Source organism: Setaria italica, chromosome III (assembly GCF_000263155.2).
Source record: "Setaria italica strain Yugu1 chromosome III, Setaria_italica_v2.0, whole genome shotgun sequence".
In the NCBI taxonomy this organism is placed as follows: domain Eukaryota; kingdom Viridiplantae; phylum Streptophyta; class Magnoliopsida; order Poales; family Poaceae; genus Setaria; species Setaria italica.
In genome coordinates, this window is record NC_028452.1 from 27,884,121 (window position 1) to 27,903,743 (window position 19,623).

The following is a 19,623-nucleotide window of genomic DNA, read 5'->3' on the forward strand; positions in this document are numbered from 1 at the left end:
ACTCGAAGGCCGCTACACTCGACTATGAAGCGCTCGGAGGCTTGTTGGGGATACATCCCCAGTACCCGCAAGGAAGGAAGAAGATGGATTTCTACTAAGATTCCTCTGTAATTCTACTAGGACTCATACCATGTAATCCTGCTAGGACTCCTCCTTGTAACCAACTAGTAATCTCGCCCCCTTGCAGGGGTCCCTAGATCGGTTGGCAAAGACCTCCTAGGATCACAATAGAGGACCAAATCCTCAACACCAAACAACACCCAAGCGCAGGTTGTAATATACAACACCCCAAGCACGACGTAGGGCATTACGCTACTCTGGTGGCCCGAACCTGTATAAATCTGTGTCTTATGTCTTCACTTTTACCTTTGAGTTCCGGATCCGGCGATCCCCCACCAATCAATCTACTATCTTGGGATACCCCTTGGTAGGTTGCCGGATATAAAACACCGACACACGTGTCACGTGAAAAGTGGGATTTGAACGAGTGTGGCATAATAAGACGAACACGGATCTGCGACTTCTAGCTTACCCCACAACCCATGTTGGTAACGCAGTTCTAAACAAGACCATTGTTCTTTCCTAAAAAATTGGTTAAATTTAGAATAATTTGACTTAGAGTCAACTCAAAACTTAGATTTTTGCATGAACGGCGTATATTTTAAGTCTGCAAAATTGATGTTTAACCAAGTCATTAGAAAATCTTTGGTAAACTATTGAGTAACTTACATCCATACAACAAACTTAATGAGTATGTGTAGATTGGTGCAGCAACTCGTAAACTACTCAATATCGCGCAACATCTTGGCAAATTAATACATCTACGGGTCAAATGTGGTTTGTGTGGCAAAATATGTGTGAAGAACAATGCGCATGTTTGTTTCCACTACAGATGAATGGTTTGTTCAATTTGACATGTTGTGTTAATGGTCAATGATTTCTTAAGACCTAAACTTTGTTCATTTGACATGTTGTGTTAATGGTCAATGATTTCTTAAGACCTAAACTGTTTTGTTGAACTAAAAAAACTATTTAGAGGTTTTCTAGTTGCTATATTTTGAAAATCCTAGGCTTCTCTTATGTATAATTAGTTGCATCACCATTTGCATTATTCTTCATCAAGTGGCTTTAGATGTACCTTGTTTGTTTAAATTGATTTGGCATGCTATTTTCAAGGGTGATCATATTTGCTATGCTATTTTCACTAATGATCACTCTTGATATGGTCAGACTTATCTACAAAAGATCATTCTTAGTTATGTTCCATTTCTCGGTCATGTGATCCATCGTTATTAGAGTTTTTTTTTGTTTTAACTCTAATGTTGAGTGAATGATTGGTTGTGGATACAAATTCATGAACATAAGAGTATGTATTGTTTGATTTTTTCGCCATCCTAACTTTGATTATGCTAAGGAGTAGCTTGTAACCGGACATGATGAAGTAATCCAAATATCTATTTCGTGCTATCTTGTTCCATCCCGTTTGGATTTGCAATTTCCATTTGTGTTCTTCGCGTTCTTGCTTCTTCCTCTCCACCCCTTCACGTTTTTGTTCGATTCATGAGTTGTGGGGTGTTTTGAGTCAAACCGATTATTTTGAGATGAACTAGGACGTGAATTGAACCTTTCCACCAAAGGGATTTGATTGAAACCTCACGAGTTCAGAGATCGGAGCGATTCAAGTTTAGGGGTTGAAAAAATAGTGCTCTTCACAAAATTTGGAATTCCCTTTGATTGACAAATCTTTTGGGGATGTTTTCTTAGGGGAAGTTTCTTTACTATGTTGTGAGGCTATGATTGAAATTTCATGATTTTTGGAGTTCATTTGATCAAGTTTCGGATTTTTCTTTCCTCCTCATGCAGGCTGTTTTGGAATTCCAGAAATCTCCGAACCTAATTCCGGAAATTTCCGAAGGTTTCTCCAGGAATCTCCGCACGTCCGAATTTTCCGAAGGTTCTTTCGGATTTTTCCGCACAGAGGTGTTAGTTTTCAAAGTTCCTCTTCCGAAGTTTATTTGGACTCTTTCTTGCTTCCGCTTGTATCATATTGGGTGATGCTAGGTCCATTAGCTCGTTCATAGCTAATTGGACTTGATTTTGTTAGAAGAGAGGTTGGGGGATTTTAGTCGAGGTTTTTGAAAAAATTGGAATCGGCTCCCATTCACCCCTCTCTAGTCGCCTTTCCAGTCCTCCATAAATTGATTTGGCATGCTATTTTCAAGGGTGATCATATTTGCTATGCTATTTTCACTATTGATCACTCTTGATATGGTCAGACTTATCTAAAAAAGATCATTCTTAGTTATGTTCCATTTCTCGGTCATGTGATCCATCGTTATTAGAGTTTTTTTTGTTTTAACTCTAATGTTGAGTGAATGATTGGTTGTGGATACAAATTCATGGACATAAGAGTATGTATTGAACTTTAGAAATTTAGTGTACGAACACTGCCAGTTTGTCAGAAATTAGATTCATTTTGGAATAAAAAACTATTGGTTGAATTAAAGAAAATAGACTTTGTGGCCGGTAACTCATCAGGAGCTCAGGACCCTAAATAGAAGAAAAATTGACATGGTCACGATTGTTTCTTGTACAAGTTTAACCCAAAATCAAACTCCAATTTCCACAAAAGCCATCAAAATGAAACGAACAGAGGCGCTAGACGGCTGTCATCACGGCGACGGTGAACAAACTGACGCCGAACCAAAACCAAAAGCCAAAGCAGACCAACCCAAGCAAAGGCAAGGGGATCTCCCGAATCTCCCATTCCAGAGGTCTCCGCGCCGCGTGCGCTGCCGGCATATAGGTTTTCGCCATCGCCGCTGCCGCCGGCGATGGACCCACCGGCGGGGGGTTCCCCCGATCGCCGGGGGAGCGGACCGGGCGCTGGCGCTGCACCCTCCGGCCTCCGCCGCTACGGCCTCAACTTCTCCGCTTCCAGCCTCCTGCAGGCCCCCCTCGCGGCGCTCCTCGAGTACTCCGGCGTCGTACCCTCCGTCCCCGCCCCGCAGGCGCCGCACCACCCGTCCGCCGCGCCCTCTTCGCCGTCGTCGGCGTCCGAGGTCGACGGCCTCCTCTCCGCCGCGGCAGCCGGGGACGGGGAGGTCTCGATCCGGATCCAGGGCGGCCCGGGCGACTCGGAGGCCGCGGGCGGGGCGGCCGCGGGGACCTCGTCCGAGGACTCGATCGAGGCGACAGCAGGCTCGGAGGTTGACCAGGCATCCGCCGCCGGGAGGGGAGCAGGCGGTGCTGACGCGGAGGCGAACGGCGCTGGGAGCGGCGCGTCGGGGAACGGGGGCGGGGACCGCGCGTACCAGCGGTACGACGTGCACCACGTGGCTCGGTGGATCGAGCAGATACTGCCTTTCTCGCTGCTCCTGCTCGTCGTTTTCATTCGGCAGCATCTCCAAGGTTTGGTTCACATTTCTCTCGTTTCCTAAAGATGCCTGGTGTATGATTACTGGCACTTGTGCGACCTTAATGTTGTGACTATTCTAGTTTGCTGTTAACAAATTGATAAGACTGTTGTTAAACAATCGAGGAATTTAGTGCTGAGTCGACAAGAACTTTGTCCGCTTATGTTAACATTTGTCATTAGGCTCTACTACCTTCTGTTGTGAATTCTAAGCTAGAAGTAAAAGGATATGGTTTGGGGTGTACGACTACTTAGTTCACCTGTGTTTATGTTTCAAGCTAGCCTGTGCTACGCCATTTCTGTACTATGGTATGGTATGGCTTCTATTTTGTATGATGTGGTTCCAATATTCTGTGGTTGCGGGTTTTACGTTTGTTATGTTCAGATGTTGCCGTTGGGTTCCTAATGTCGTTAGATTTTGTAGTTTGTTACGGTGGTCTTTGACATTCAATCATGAATCCAATCCGGATAAGCACTACAGCTTGGTCTTGGAAGCTAGCTCTGCTAGCTAAGCCTAATTGGACTTTCTGGAGTCAGGCTCCTGTATAGTTAGCAGCTGTTGATTTTCCTTACCAATCTGTTGGAGCTTTTCTGCTTGTCTGAAATGATGGCTTGAAGGAGCACATCTACATTTACCATAATAGGAATTCCTTGTATGTGCTTATATCTTTCTAGCTTTGCAATATACTCCTACTTCAGATGTGTGTATCTTTCCAGGCATTTAATGTGTCTGTTAGGGGAGGCTGTTGCAATTAGCTTATGAGTTATGGGTCATCTTTCTTTCTTTTTAGTGAACTGTGGCAGGTGCTCTGCAATTTCACTGTAGTAGGAAGCAATTCAAATATGTACAGGGATTACACTAAGCTAACTCTAACTAAAAGGGAACAACAAGAGTAGCAGCAACAAATGGTTCATAACCTATGTTACATGGATACGAGGGAGAGGTGACGTATCGCGTATCTGATACGTATCCGTATTGGATACGCCAAGGATACGTACTGAGAAGTATTCGTAATAAAAATAATAACGATAAATGTTGGTATGTGGGCTGATACGTATCCGTCCGACTTTGCAATACGGCCCAGCCCAACAACAACCTTATCCACACCCTCTCAACCCTGTTGCTGCCCTACTGTCCCATTTCCAACCTGATCCTGACGCCCACACGGCCACACACATCGCGCTGCCGGCCTCCGCACGGTGCCCACACGACTACACGAGCGCCGCTGCCCACTGAAGGACGTGTTAGTGCTGCTGCCCACCGGTGAAGAACCTTTTACAGAGGATGCTATGCAGCTCCAACGTGCCTGCAAAGTAGCTCTGCGGCTCTGCTACACGCCTACACCCGCAGCAGCGATTCAGCAGCAGGCCGGCGACCTCCAGTGAGCGATCCCCTTCGGCAGTTCCAGTTCGGCACTTCCCTTTCTCAAATCCTCTGTTCCTCCATCAAGTTCTCTTAAGACTTATGTGTTCTTATTTGGTTTTGGGTGCAAGATTTGGCACAGAGAACTCGTGAAGGAGATGCTTCATGCTTGGCTTGCCTCCACTTGTGCCTGTTTCCTGATGGTGACGAGAGGAGCAAAATTGCAATTGCAAGATAATTTCAATACCCTTTTAGGCTGCTAATGCTTTTAGAAATTTTAATATGCATTAGTATTTATTTATTAAGTAAATATTGAAACGTATCTGCGTATCGGGTTGTTTAGAAAAATGCTGTATCCATGTATCCTTATCTGGCCGATACGCCGTGCAGCATAGGTCATAACTGCCAACAGCCAGACAGTTCAGATCCCCATCAGTGTGCCTGGAGCCTGGGACTGCTGCTGATGCCTGATGCTACATGGGTTCATCGGGTCATCTTTCTTTCAACCAAGAACCTTTTACTTGGCCATGCCTAATGCACATGTCAGTATGTCAAAACTAAGGGCATAAAAATGTTGTTACCTTCATGCGCTGCTCGTTTGAGTGTGCATCGAGTGTTATAGCAGTCACATCTATCATGTTATTCTCCAACATTTCTTTTACATTCAATAGCCTAGACATGCCCCACTCTATTTAGCTTTCTCAATTATTTTAATCTGTTATTTGGGGAGTATGCTGCTGTATAGTTTCTGCGACTATAGTATATAGACGTGCAAACAGTAATTCTATTTGGGTTTTCCTTTCCATCACTTATTTGGTTTTATTTGGGCAAGGATTTTTGTGGAGGATTTGAGTGCCTACTAATGGAAGGATTGGTTTGTGTGCAGGTTTCTTCGTCACAATTTGGATTGCTGCTGTAATGTTCAAGTCAAATGATATATTGAGGAAGCAAACTGCTTTGAAGGTTTGACTAATGCATTATCTTATAAATTGCTGACCTAGGTTAATTAATTTTTTAATATATGTGGTATGTAATTTGCCACCCCTTGTTCTTTTCTGTTACCTCATCATTTGAAATGGCAATGAGATGATTTATCTGCAACAAAGATGTTTCGTGAATCATTTGTATAAAGATAAAATCAGAGTCAAATGCTGAATTTTCCAAGACATAATTGTATCAGCTTTAACAAGCTGTCATAGTAACCTTATTCTATGCTGTCCATTTTTGGAGAGTAGAACAGCAAATACATAATTCGATCTATATCAGCTGGTCTTGATTTATATTTTACCATTACACCAATTAGTAGCATGCTGTTCTGCCTACCGCCATGCTTTTGTTAAACTGATCTTTTTGATAATGTAAAAGTTTGTTATTACCAGTATCTTAATATTTCCAACTCTTGCTTTATTTTACAGGGCGAGAGAAAAATATCTGTACTCATTGGGATTACTGTGATCTTCATGATTCATGTGTTTGGTGTCTATTGGTGGTACAGGAATGATGATCTTCTCAGACCCTTGTTCATGCTTCCTCCAAAAGATATACCACCATTCTGGCATGCAATTTTTATCATCATGGTCAATGGTACTTCAACTTGAATTGGCTTATATAGTTTCTCAATCGTATGACAGCTAAATATTCTTTAAGCTACATATAGTTAGCTTTCTTGAGTTTACCATAGATTAGATATTGATCTACTAAATATATTGTTACATCTAGCACTTCTAATTGACCACTGAAACTGCAAATGAATTTTTTTACTTCACTGCCTGATTATTAGATTTTATAAGGTACAACAGAAAGACTACTATTTGATCTCTTTCGCTGAAGCCCTTTTTTCATGTCATCAACTTTTTTCTGTTGATGTTCACCTTCTGAGTCATTGTAAAACCTTGTAAACTTATAAAGTTTTATGCAATGAAATCACAACACTTGGTAATGAGTTAATATATTTCCAACGCAGAGCAATACTAGAAAACTGGGAATGCTTGAATGCCATAAACCTGGTTGATAGATTGTGTTTAACTCAGCATGTTAACCCTGGAATATTTGCTGTTTTGTTTTTTGCACTAAGGGCTCCGCCCGAATTTCATTACTGAAAAGCAACGAAATTACAAACTTGTTCGAACCAAAGTGACACACACACTAAGCTGCTAGGAATAAGCTGGTAGGAATATGTGCTGTTTTGTTAAAGAGATTCTTCATGTTAGCTGCACTCAGTTTATGATACTTGATATAACAATATGCACATTGATGTGTAACTGATTTCTTTTCAGATACAATGGTTCGCCAAGCCGCTATGGCTGTCAAGTGCATGCTACTTATGTACTACAAGAACTGCAGAGGCCGTAACTATCGTAGACAGGTGGCCATCTTTTTAAAATTCCTATGCTTTTATAAAATCTTTTTTGATACTCATGGACTATAGTCATGTTTATAGATCTTATATCTTGTGTTTTGTTGGTTAATATATAACACAGCTTCCACAAATGATGTGTTAGAAGGTCGGTGCTATTCTAATAATGAGTTAATGACTCTTCATGACTAAGTGATTGTTATACTGACAACGGATGTGGAGTTTGTAAACACAATACCAGCGAGTGAACAATGTGCAGAAAATAGTGCTGCCATTATTGAGTATTTACACACATATCAATACCTTTGTGGACTGTATGACCGTACCTTTAGCTCCTACAATGGATTGTATTGTTTTATAGAGCTATTTATCCGTGATAGTAGCCTTTCTGAAGGACATTTTTTAGATAAAGCTTTAAAAACAAAGCTTCCCTAACCACATTCCCAATCTGAACCTACCAACAATGCAACCATAGCCGTGTAGCCAAAAGGATGAGATTCTGGATAATAGTTACTTAGTTAGGAAGGGTTTATTTTAAATTTTAAGGAAAGCTAAATACAATATACACCCTTTTACTGAAGTAGAATCTGCAGTATCTGAACAACATTAACAAGCATGTACACTAGACTTGGCCCTAACAACATTTCAAGCATTTAATCAAGAATGGTTGATTTCTTCCCGATGGGTTTGAGCACACAGGCTCCAATGGTATGCCTGCAACAAATAAATCTGAAATTACATCATATGCTTGGGCTGACTGGTGGCTGGGCCGGCCCAGTCCTTTCTCCTTTTTTTTCCTTCTCTCTTTTCCTTCTTTCCTCCTCTTCCTGCTGCTGTTTTGCTGTTTCTAGGTTGCTAGATTCTTGGAAAGAGATGGGTTGCCATGCGTGCTTTACCATCCCAAGAGCATTGTTGTACTGTATGTGTAGGGTAGAAATATGTCCATCTGTCAACAACAACTGATTAGCATCACAGAATGATAATGATAATTGCGGGTTATTATCTTCAACATTAATTATGATTCCAAGATAATATTGAACATTGTTTTGATTCTTTTGTACAGAAACCTTCGTTTGATCCTTTTGTCAATTGTTTCTGATGGTTCTCCAATTCTTCCTGTGTGTTAGGGCCAAATGCTAACCCTTGTGGAGTACCTTCTGCTTCTTTATCGTGCCTTGTTGCCGACACCTGTTTGGTACCGGTTCTTTCTGAACAAGGAATATGGTAGTCTCTTCTCATCTTTAACCACTGGGCTGTACCTGACTTTCAAGTTGACTTCAGTAGTTGAGAAGGTACTACAGTTTGTTGCATCCGTATATAATTTACTCACTTGAAAGTATACTTCTTATTCTTGACATTGTGGCTTCCAGGTTCAGTCATTCTTGGCTGCAGTGAAAGCACTGTCACGTAAAGATGTGCATTATGGGTCTTATGCAACTGCAGAACAGGTAAAAAAGATCTCCTTGCTGGGTCTGTCACTAGTCTATTCTTTCTTAGTGAAATAGAGCCTTGTATGTATTGTCGCCATAATGTCTACATTGGATAACTTCGATTAATTAGCTTTGGTATTCAGAAAAAATGAGATGTGGCACTTGCACAGTGGTACAAATAGAAAATGCTATTGTGGTATCTTTTCTATCCTTGAGGAACCTTGCTAGGTTATTGTTATCCGAAATATCAACTACCCATGATTTGGTTTGAGTCTTGAAGATTTGAAAATGTTGTCTGTTATCTAGGTTATTTTCCCCTGAATGCTAATGGATCTGCTTATTTCTGGGCCTGGTACAGGTACTTGTTGCTGGTGATATGTGTGCCATCTGCCAGGAGAAGATGCATGTGCCTGTTCTCCTTTGCTGCAAACATATTTTCTGCGAAGACTGTGTTTCAGAATGGTAACCTGCTTTGCCTGCTGTATCATATGCACTGTTTTTGTGTCTTCGTTCCGAGTCAGGCATCTAGTTGAATATATTTGCACAGCTCTTGTGTGTCCTTTGAAGTCTTGGAAAGGGTATTATTCAAAATAGAATGGCTAATCTACTTTATGTAGGACTAATCCATCTCTCACAAAGGAAAACAGTATGACTATTGGCCATTGCATTAGAGTTTAGTCCCTGGATATCTTCCTTACAAGTGGGCCATTGCTTTTGGTGATGCAACAGAATATACAACATTTTCACAGCCATTTTTAGTACACCTAAGCAAGATACTTAGGGCCTTTTTAGTGGCTCACAAGGAAGGAAATACTTGTATGTGCAAGGGAGTATAACATGCCTCCTTTCCTGCAAACAAAGCTAGATGAAGCGTGACGGTGTCAAGGGAACTAAACATGCCCTTAAATTACTCTTATTTTCAGTGGTGAATTTCAATGCATAGTTGTTGTCATTAATTATACTTGTGATTCTCCTATATCTGGTAATCCATATATGACAGCGTGTTATTATGCTGCTTCTAGGTTTGAGCGAGAACGGACGTGCCCCTTGTGTAGAGCACTGGTAAAACCTGCTGATATTCGTTCATTTGGTGATGGCTCAACAAGTCTATTCTTCCAGTTGTTTTAGACTCCAAATGGCAAATTTCTAACATAACAATGGACAAGCAATTGCATATGGAATATTCAAGTGGAGGTCATTTTTCTTTGCCCATGTGAGACAATCTTCCTCAGTGTAGAGATCAAGGTGAGAAGGTTCAGGATGATCATATGCCAGCACGGATCGTAATGTTTGTCTATATGTTAAGCAATAGTTTAGAGCTGTTCAGTTGCAACATGAGGCAAAATATTTCCAGCAAATTGCTTCCAGAGCCTGTAGAATTCTGCTGGACGTTCCTGATGTGTGAAGGCCTGTTTGCTCGATGTAAAAAGCTGGTAATTTTTGCACGTGTGGATTTACCTGGATGTAACTGAAACCTGCAAGTTCTGATTGCTGGAGGATTGACTTGCACAGGCAGCAAGAATTACCTGTCGGTGGAAAGTGGTAAAAAAAGTGTAACCTGCAAAGCATTTTTTACGTGGAAAAATGTTGAAAACCGTATGCAAAAGTGACATCCTTTGCAAAATAGTACGTAAATAGTAAATACTACCAGGCACGGCTTATTTGCAATTTTTCTAAATCTGTTGCGCAGTTTGCTCCGTAATTGTATGTATGTGCAGATCAAGTCTGTTGGTTTAACATTGGTGGAAAATTTTCAGATCCTTGCCTCTGAAAGGCTATAGTCTTTGTTCACCGAGTGCAAATTTTCCAGTTCCCTTTACCTCGCGCGTTTGGATTCTGCTCCACGCCAGCCCTGCCAAAGCATCGGCCGCGGCCGACGATTTGGCCGGCCAGATGCCCAAGAATGAACCGCAAGAACCAGGTCCTGCCAAATCTCTAAACGGCCATCTCAGCAAGCGGTCAACGGCCAATTTTTGCCTTGGCTGGCAGGGGCTCACATCCAAACGCCCTAACCTGGGGAGTTGGGACGCTCGAGGCTTGCTAATCATTGTTTGGCCCAAATTTTATTTGAGCAAGGTTTGGTGCGGCAATATTCTGTTGTCAGACCCAAGATATTTTTTAAGGTGGGTAATATTCGCTCGGATCATTGTTCCGACAAGATCAAGATATTCGCTCGGAGTAATTTGCTCTGTAGCGATGGTGATGTCGTAGCCGAGGGATGATCTGCCATTCTGGCCTTCCGTAATCGGTGGCCTCCTCACCCCCACCGAGTGCGACCAGCAGCGGCCTAGCTTGGAGGCAATTCTTGAGGGACTAAATTAAGAAATTTGGCTTATAAATTAGCATATAGAAAATAAATGTTGATGTCTATTAAAGAAAACTTCAAGCTGAATTAAAAGAGCCCCCAACGAAGTGGTTCTTTAAAATGAATTAATGGACCGGAAGCTGAAAAATAACTTTCACTTAGTATTACTTTATACTTCAAATTTAACTTTAAAGAATTTAACTCTAGGGGTGCGTTTGGCAGAGCTCCTGCTGGATTCAGCAGCGAATTAGCTTTGAGAGCTCTGCCAAACAGTTTTTTAGAGAGAATTAATTCTCTGCTGATTCGGTGAAGTGATTTTCTGAAATGAACAGGGAGCGGAAAAAAGTAGCTTCTCCTTATTAGAATCAAAGAGGATCACTTTCAGTCACAGAATCACTTCTCTCAGAGAATCAGATCCCATAGAGAACCAGAATCAGATGGAGCTCTACTAAACAGCACCTAAAATTATTTTTCTTGTGAATCAGAGTTTGGAGAAGAAAGAAGCTCTGAGTCACTCCGGGAGCCTCTTCTAGAAGGAACATGGTCCTCCCACTTTTAGATGTGTTTGGTTTGGGATCAGATGGGATTGGATGACATCAAAATAACAATATTCCTCCAAAACGGGGGTTGAACTAATCCATCCGAAAGTGGCGGACCGACTTGTCACTTGCGTGTTGCCCCATCCATTGCCTCTACACTACTAGGCCTCTGCTGCCGGTCCTCCGCCACTTCTCATCGGCATCCTCCCGTCCCTCCGCGCTAGGCTGGATGGCGGCGCGGGACAAGGAGGACGGCTCCAGGTGGCATGGGGCAGGGCGGGACCGGTCGAGAGATGCAGATGGAGTGGCGCAAGGTCGAGGCCGCGGAAGGTGCGCGGCGACCCAGTTGCAGGACGATGAGGCCAAGCGCATCCGGTCGTCCTCTGCTCAGGGCGCCTAGTGACACTAGGCTGGGAAGCGGGTGGCGCCGAGTGCGGGAGCCACGGGTTCGGGCCTGCGTGGCGGCGGCGGGGCTGTCACAAATCCAGGACGACGCGAGGCTCGACAGCGTGTGGAGCAGCGGGCGCCGAATGTCTCCACAGCAAGCGCGCGCTACCCACCATGGCCATCCCCTTTTAATCTTGTGCTCTGGGCATATGACAGGCGGCCCCAATCCTACGTAGATGATACGTGGGCCCTGTGGCTAATGGGAGGAAGACACCGTCCACATCCATCCTCGTTACAACCAAACACTGTATTGAACCATTCTATTCTTCCAACAAAAAATTTAATGAAATTATCTCATCCGTGAAAAGAGGGATGACCATCCATCTCACCTGAAATCCCAACAAAAATCACTGTCCTATCCTTCTTGTCAGACGAGCAACAGTTCCAAGATACAGGGGTTTTCGCTTTGAGAGTTTCTAGCCGAAGATACAAGGTTTTCAAGAGGTTGTTTCTGCAGAATGGGAGAGACCGTCAAATTGATAGTCACCAACCCATACTTACGCCTGCATACAAAACTGCAAAGAACAGCCGTCAAGCTGAGGCAATGGGCAAGGCTGAAACTGGGAAACAACAGGCTACTGATGATGGCTGCTAAACAGCTCATTTGGATTTTGGATGTGGTGGTAGAGTTTTGACAGCTCAGCCAGATGGAAATTCAATTCAAAAGGGATCTTAAAGCTCGATACTTAGGCATGGCAGCGGTTGAGAAATTAAGGCTCAAACAGCAATCGAGGTTATGTTATGAACGACGTATAGAAATATGAAGTAAAGAATCAAGCCACAGAGGAGACACACGATTTAACGTGGAAAACCCCTCCAATGTGAAGGGGAAAAACCATGGGCACCAGCCAGCAACAATCTCACTATCTCAAGAGTTTTGGGTTACACGCCTATGGCGGCTTACAAGAGAATCAAGTCTCCACGAAACCCTAGCAAGGGTATATATGCCGGCCTCCGCTCCGTCAGAAGCCCGGCCTATTTCCTAGAGTGAATTTGGAACAACTCCAACAAACTCCACCTTGAGACAAATTCATCTTGTATCATAAATCAACCCTTCATCCTGAACATAACAAAGATAGAAAACCACTGGTGCCAACAATAGTCTCTTGGACTATCCAATTAAACCAACTAAGCTTGAGCACAGCTCAAACTTAGCAACAGGAACAGGCTTTGTCATCATATCAGCAGGATTATCATGAGTACTAATCTTGCATACCTTCAGCTTACCTTCTTCAATCACATCACACACAAAATGATACTTGATATCTATGTGCTTAGTTCTCTCATGGAACATCTGATCTTTAGTGAGGTAAATTGCACTTTGACTGTCACAGTGCAAACTTATGCAAGATTCAACTCCACAAAGCTCAGCGTACAAACCTTTCAGCCAAATTAATTCTTTGCACGCTTCACAAATAGCCATATATTCTGCTTCACTGACTGTAAAGTAGCCCTCCAACTCACAGCACAACTGCCAACAGTAAACACATAACCTGTAAGTGATCTTCGCCTATCCAGATCAGCAGCATAATCAGAATCCACATAGCCAATAAGACCCTGATCAGTTCTTCCAAACTTTAAGCAGGAATCTGCTGTGCCTCTGAGGTACCTGAAAATCCACTGAACTGCCCTCCAATGTTCTTTGCCAGGATTAGACATATATCTACTAACAAGACTCATAGCATATGACAAATCTGGACGAGAGCAAACCATGGCATACATCAAAGACCCAACAGCACTAGAATAAGGAACCCTTGACATGTATTCAATCTCTACATCTGTACTAGGACACTGAGCAGCTGACAACTTAAAGTGAGGTGCAATAGGGGTACTAATAGCCTTAGCATTTTGCATGTTGAAACGCTGAAGAACTTTCTTGATATAATTTTGTTGACTAAGAAATAGCAAACCAGATTTTCTGTCTCTACTAATTTCCATACCAAGAATTTTCTTAGCACTACCAAGATCTTTCATATCAAAACCACTACTCAATAGCTTCTTTAACTTAGTGATTTCAATCTTACTCTTGGCAAAAATCAGCATATCATCAACATATAACAGCAAATATATAGGTGATCCATTAACATGCTTGATGTAAACACAACTATCATACTTAGATCTTTTAAAGCTGTGTGATAACATAAATGAATCAAACCTCTTGTTCCACTGACGAGGGGACTGTTTCAAACCATACAAGGATCTCTTCAACTTGCACACATATTTTTCCTTGCCAGGCACTATGAACCCTTCTAGTTGGTCCATGTATATGTCCTCCTCAAGCTCTCCATACAAAAACGCAGTCTTCACATCTAACTGCTCAAGCTCAAGATCATGTGAAGCAACAATACTAAGGAAAGTACGAATTGAACTGTGTTTTACCACTGGAGAGAAAATATCATTGTAGTCAACACCCGGAATTTGACTGTAGCCTTTAGCAACTAACCTTGCCTTATACTTTGGAGGCTCGCTTGGAGATAAACCCTTCTTTCTCTTGAAGATCCATTTGCAGCTGATGGTCTTCTTATTCTTAGGAAAAGGTACAAGCTCCCATGTACTGTTCTTCTCAAGAGACTGCATCTCCTCATGCATAGCAGAAATCTAATTCTCAGTATCACCACAACGAATAGCTTTTTTATAGGTTGCTAGCTCATGAACATTCTCCACCTGTTCAGCACAACTCAAAGCATGGTAAGACAAATTACACTCTTCAATAAGACGCTTAGGAGGTGCAATTGTCCTTTTTGACTTGCGTTGAGCAATAGGTAAATCCTCCTCTAACTGCAAAATAGGAGTTTGCTGAACATCATCATGAGCATCATCCTCAGCAACATCATTATCATGGTCACCATGCTCATCAACAGGCTCCACCTGCACACCTGTATCATCATCAACATGCTCCACCTACATGCGCATACGCTGCAGCTCTTTTTCTAGAACATGATCTGAGGGCAAACTGTCAGTAAACATCACAGATTCATTGAAAACAACACTCCTGCTCATAAAAGTCTTTCCTTTTTCCGGGTTCCACAATTTATAGCCTTTGACTCCCGAACTATAACCAAGGAAAAGACACTTAACAGTTCTAGGCTCTAATTTTCCATTATCAACATGAGCATAAGCAGTGCATCCAAAAACTTTCAACTGTGAATAATCAGCAGGCGTACCAGACCATACCTCAATGAGAGTTCTTTTATTTAGTGGAATAGAAGGCGACCTGTTTATCAAGTAACAGGCAGTATTAGCAGCTTCAGCCCAACAATGCTTGCTCATCCTGCATTAGACAGCATGCAACGAGCCTTGGATATGATGGTTCTATTCATGCGTTCGGCCGCACCATTCTGTTGTGGAGTATGGGGTATGGTGTGATGCCTAACAATGCCTTCCGATCTGCAATAATCATTAAATTCACGCGAACAAAATTCTCCACCATTATCAGTACGAAGCCTCCGCTCCGTCAGAAGCCCGGCCTATTTCCTGGAGTGAATTTGGAATAACTCCAACAGGTCAAGCATGATCAAGGCCACAGAAGCGTCTGACAAGTTATTCTTCCTAAGAGTGACAGGGAGGAGAAGAAAACATTTCATACAAAAATTGAAATATCAAGGTAGAACTGTACACAAAATACTGTAGTCTGGGAAGCTGTTGGGTTACAGAGCCAGGATCTAAGTGAGCTTGAAGTGCAATTCACAGAAGAGGAGGTTTCGGCAGTGATAAAAGACATGCAAGTTGATGAAGTCCCTGGGCCAGATGGCTACATTGGTAGATTCCTACAAGCATGTTGAGGGACAATCAAAGGAGAGGTGATGAATGCACTGCATTTCTTTCACAGCCAGCACGATCAGCACTTCAAGCAAATCAACACAGCACACATGATTCTGCTTCTAAAGAAAACAGATGCAAGGGTAGCGGGGGACTACAGGCCCATCAGTGTGGCGGAACCGCCCAACTTAAGCTGGTTTAAGTGCGCCTAATCGCTGTCGGAACAGCAATTATCCGAAACGCACCTAAAACAGCATAAGTCCGGTAGTCCGTCGAGTGTCCCTAGGACTCCTCGAAGGATCCACGATGTGTCTCATAGCCATACATCAGGATAATATCCGCGATGGGATAATATCAACAAACATTACATTTTTACATACATATAAAAGGTACGAGTTATTACAGAACATAGGTTGAAACAAGCTTAACAGTGCAGAGTTAGACAGAGTTCTAAGATTTAAACATAAACAGTTTAGGAGAAGATGCGGAAGTAGAACTTTTTCTCTAGGGTATTGTGAGACTCAGGTCAATACCCTAGGGCTTCGGGGTCTCCTCTTTTGTAAACTCCCGTGGAGCTTCTGAAAGATAGCCACAAGGGGAAAACCCTGAGTACGGGGTACTCAGCAAGTCTTACCCGACTAACCAATATAATAGTTTTCTTTGGAATGCATGCTAGCTTTTGGGTGTATTTGGCTAACATAGCTTTTGCCGAAAAGCTTACTATGAGTAATGCCTTAGTTTTATCTTTTATTTGGGTTAAGTTATTACCTAACCATTCTAAATGATAACAGAAGTAAAAGCAACCATAGCTGTTAAATCATACATTAGTTGATAACAAAAGGATACATATTGCATGAATTGATACTACGATGCTCAACAGTGATCAAGTGCATTCATAACCGAGAATTGCGGCGATCCGGATCTATTTACATCCTGCAGGAGAGTACCCTGATCACCAGCGTTATACGACTGTCCAGGTCGTATTTAACAACCTCTCGATTAGCAAATCCAATGATTAGGAATACGACTACCCGGACCTAGGGATGTACCCCCACATGGGACCCCACGTCTGGCCCGATCACCATGTGAGTTTCAGGCTACACCCCTGCCAATCTCCAGCATGTCAAGCGCGGGTACGAAGTATTCCTGATCACAGAGTTTACTAACCTACTGGGCTTTACTGATCCCATACCCAGTAAGTGATCAGATGCTTATCACTTGATCAAAGGTTAAGACAACGAATCGGGCCTTAACCAAATTAATCTTGCAGACAGAACTACACCTTTAGTTTCTATCCGCGTTCAACTTTCCAAGTTATCTTTCATAAGCAACATGTATGACTCAAAAGTTTTCCTTGAGGTTGGTAAACCAAGCATGTAAACAAGTAAGCAATTCTAGACTTGGGTATCTTCTAAGGTTTGAACAAGTGGCAAAGATGTCCTTAAAACAAGGCATGATCATACATAAGAATAGGTTTCAAGCAACTCCTAGACTTAGTGCATACATAAAGCAAATAACCTATAATTAGTCACATGAAATAACGACTCCAAAATAGATAGGTATAAATGCACCGGGGCTTGCCTTGTTCGTTAAAAAGATTAGTATTCTCCGACGGGTTGGCTTCACAGGGAACTAACTCAAAAACTTCTTCGGACTCCGAAGGTCCTTCTGAAAATTTCCAATATTCTCCTTCCGGTGCTTCGGGATCTATGGCATAATACATGCAGGGGTTAGAAATGCAAAATTTTGAATAACAGACCATACAACTTTCCTTCATGATAAAGTTGCAAGCCAACAAGGACTATACAACCTATCACGATAAAGTTGCAAGCCAACACACAAAAACCCAAAAGATTAACCCACAATTTTATTTTTCTTATTTAACCCTTCTTATAGCTTTTTCTTTTATCTTTAGAAAAAAAAGTTATAATTATTTTCTAACTTGAAAATCTAATTTCCTATGAGTTAAGAATAATTTGTGATTAAGAAAGTGTTATTCATATTTTATACATTTTATAAATATTAAGTATTTATTTAATTACCTTAAAAGGAAGGCATTAAATAAATACCCGAATTTTTATTATTTTTCTAGGGTGTAAAAATTTTAATGCGTAAAGGAAAATAAACAAGCCTAACAAAATTGGTTTCACTAATTTTGGACACTCCTAGAAATTTCTGTGATTAAAATGGTGTAAAACGGATTTAAACTAATTACTTTTCTAAAGGAATCTAATTTTTCCCGAAAATCACCTGGAAATACTTTTCTTACTCAGCCCCTTTCTACCCTCTCTCACGCGTACTAGGCCCCACGGCGCGGACCCCACTTCTTCCTATTCATCCTACCCGCCGGCCCTTTTTCCTTCCTGACGGGCCCTGTGGGCCGATTCTCTTTTCCTTCCCCTTTCTCTGGCCCGACACCGGCCCACGACCCTCTTTCTTTTTCTTTTTCTTTCACGACGTCGGCCTGCTAGCTGCGACGGGCCTCCGGCCTTTTTCCGATTTCGGCCGACCGCACGCGCTTTACTGGGCCACCAGGCCGCGGCCCAGCTAACGGCCGCGCACCCGGCCTCCTGCTCCCCCCTCCTCCCCTTTCTTTTTCTGCCACGCGGGCCCATGACCAGATGCTTCTTCCTCCTCCCGCCAAAACGCGCCCGCGACAGGGGGTGGCGCGACTCGCCGGCCGGCGCCCCACCGGCGGCGAAGCTAGACAAGGACGACACCCCTACACCTTCACGCACCCGTGCGCAGCAACAGCTCCTCGGGAGATGGCCGGAGCCATCCCCTCCACGGCGACGGGCAGCGACTCCCTCGGTCGGTCGTGGCTACTCACGACGACGGCACAACCGACTCAAACAACTACCCTTACACCATCCTAGGACCCTAAGGACTTGCCTACGACTACTCAAGAAGGAAGAGAAGCAGCGCAAGGTGGTGCTCACCGTGAGCGGGTGGCGCGACGACGGCGGACAGAAATGGCGGTGGTTCAAGGCGTGACGGCGAAGAAGCTGGGCAACGAGTTGCTAAGGTTGCTGGTGGGGTGTAGGCGGAGGTGTGGACGGAAGGAATCGACGGGAGCTGCAGTGTGGCGGCAGAATTTTTCTCGGCGGCGGTGTTCAGCAGAGGAGGCGCTGGCGGCGGTAAAAAGGACGGCGGTGAAAACGGCGGCGCGGGAGCGGTAGTTATTCAAGTGTTTCACCGCGCGCATGGGCGACACCGTGGCCTACCCGTAGGCTTATGTGGTGAGGAGGTGGCCTAGCTAGACGTGCTGGCGAGAGACCGACGACGGCGGCGGCGACACGTCCCGCTGCTCTGTCACCGCTCCTCTTTTCTTCTTCTAACGCCCGTGATCTTCAGAGCTTCACCACGGCCGATTCCCAATCCAACGGTGCACAGGTGCCTTAATCAAAGTTGCAGATAAACTCAAACTCTCCATCTTTTATTTTGGCTCTACCCCGAGATAAACATCAAACCAGCTGAATTTTGGAGATGTTGCTCGGGTTTGTCTGAATATTGACTGAATCAAAAATTCAGTTCGTTAGTTACTGACAGTGGTGTCGATCTCACTTGGTGCTTTGATTTAGTGGTCCAATTCTTCTTCTTCCAGTCCAACTTCTTCCCAAACGTGTTCTACAACATCCCAAAGTTCCATTTTGCTCATGAACAAGTACCCCTTTTGATCTGCATTGCTCTGAATTCCAGTCCAAAGTTGATGCTATGCTGCTGTTTCAGACTTAACCATTTTTAGGCTGTCAGTGAACTGTGACGAGGTACTGACTTTGAGCTACAATTCGAATTTGTTCCCTTCCATGTTCCTGGCCAACAACACCCAATTCTTGTAGTTCAAGGTTCATACTTCAATATAGTATAGTTGTCCTGGTGCACTTATTTGCAAATTTCCTCAGAATTTAATTTTGAAAACAGACTCTGATGCTGTTTTCTCTGAATTCCTATTTTCAGATGATGAACAGTAAACTCAGTTTTTCTTTTTCTTTCTTTGATTCCTCTGAGA

General features: G+C 43.1%; 1 protein-coding gene across 1 annotated transcript; it reads left to right on the top strand.

The window, feature by feature from the left end:
* The first annotated feature begins 2,695 nt into the window (after window positions 1-2,695).
* On the top strand, window positions 2,696-10,242 carry LOC101766752 (RING finger and transmembrane domain-containing protein 2). Its single transcript, XM_004962411.3, has 8 exons — window positions 2,696-3,411; window positions 5,665-5,741; window positions 6,194-6,362; window positions 7,055-7,143; window positions 8,262-8,426; window positions 8,505-8,582; window positions 8,923-9,026; window positions 9,587-10,242. Exons 1-8 carry the CDS (start codon window positions 2,835-2,837, stop codon window positions 9,690-9,692), a joined length of 1,365 nt encoding a protein of 454 aa, XP_004962468.1. The 5' UTR covers window positions 2,696-2,834; the 3' UTR covers window positions 9,693-10,242.
* The last annotated feature ends 9,381 nt before the right edge of the window (window positions 10,243-19,623 follow it).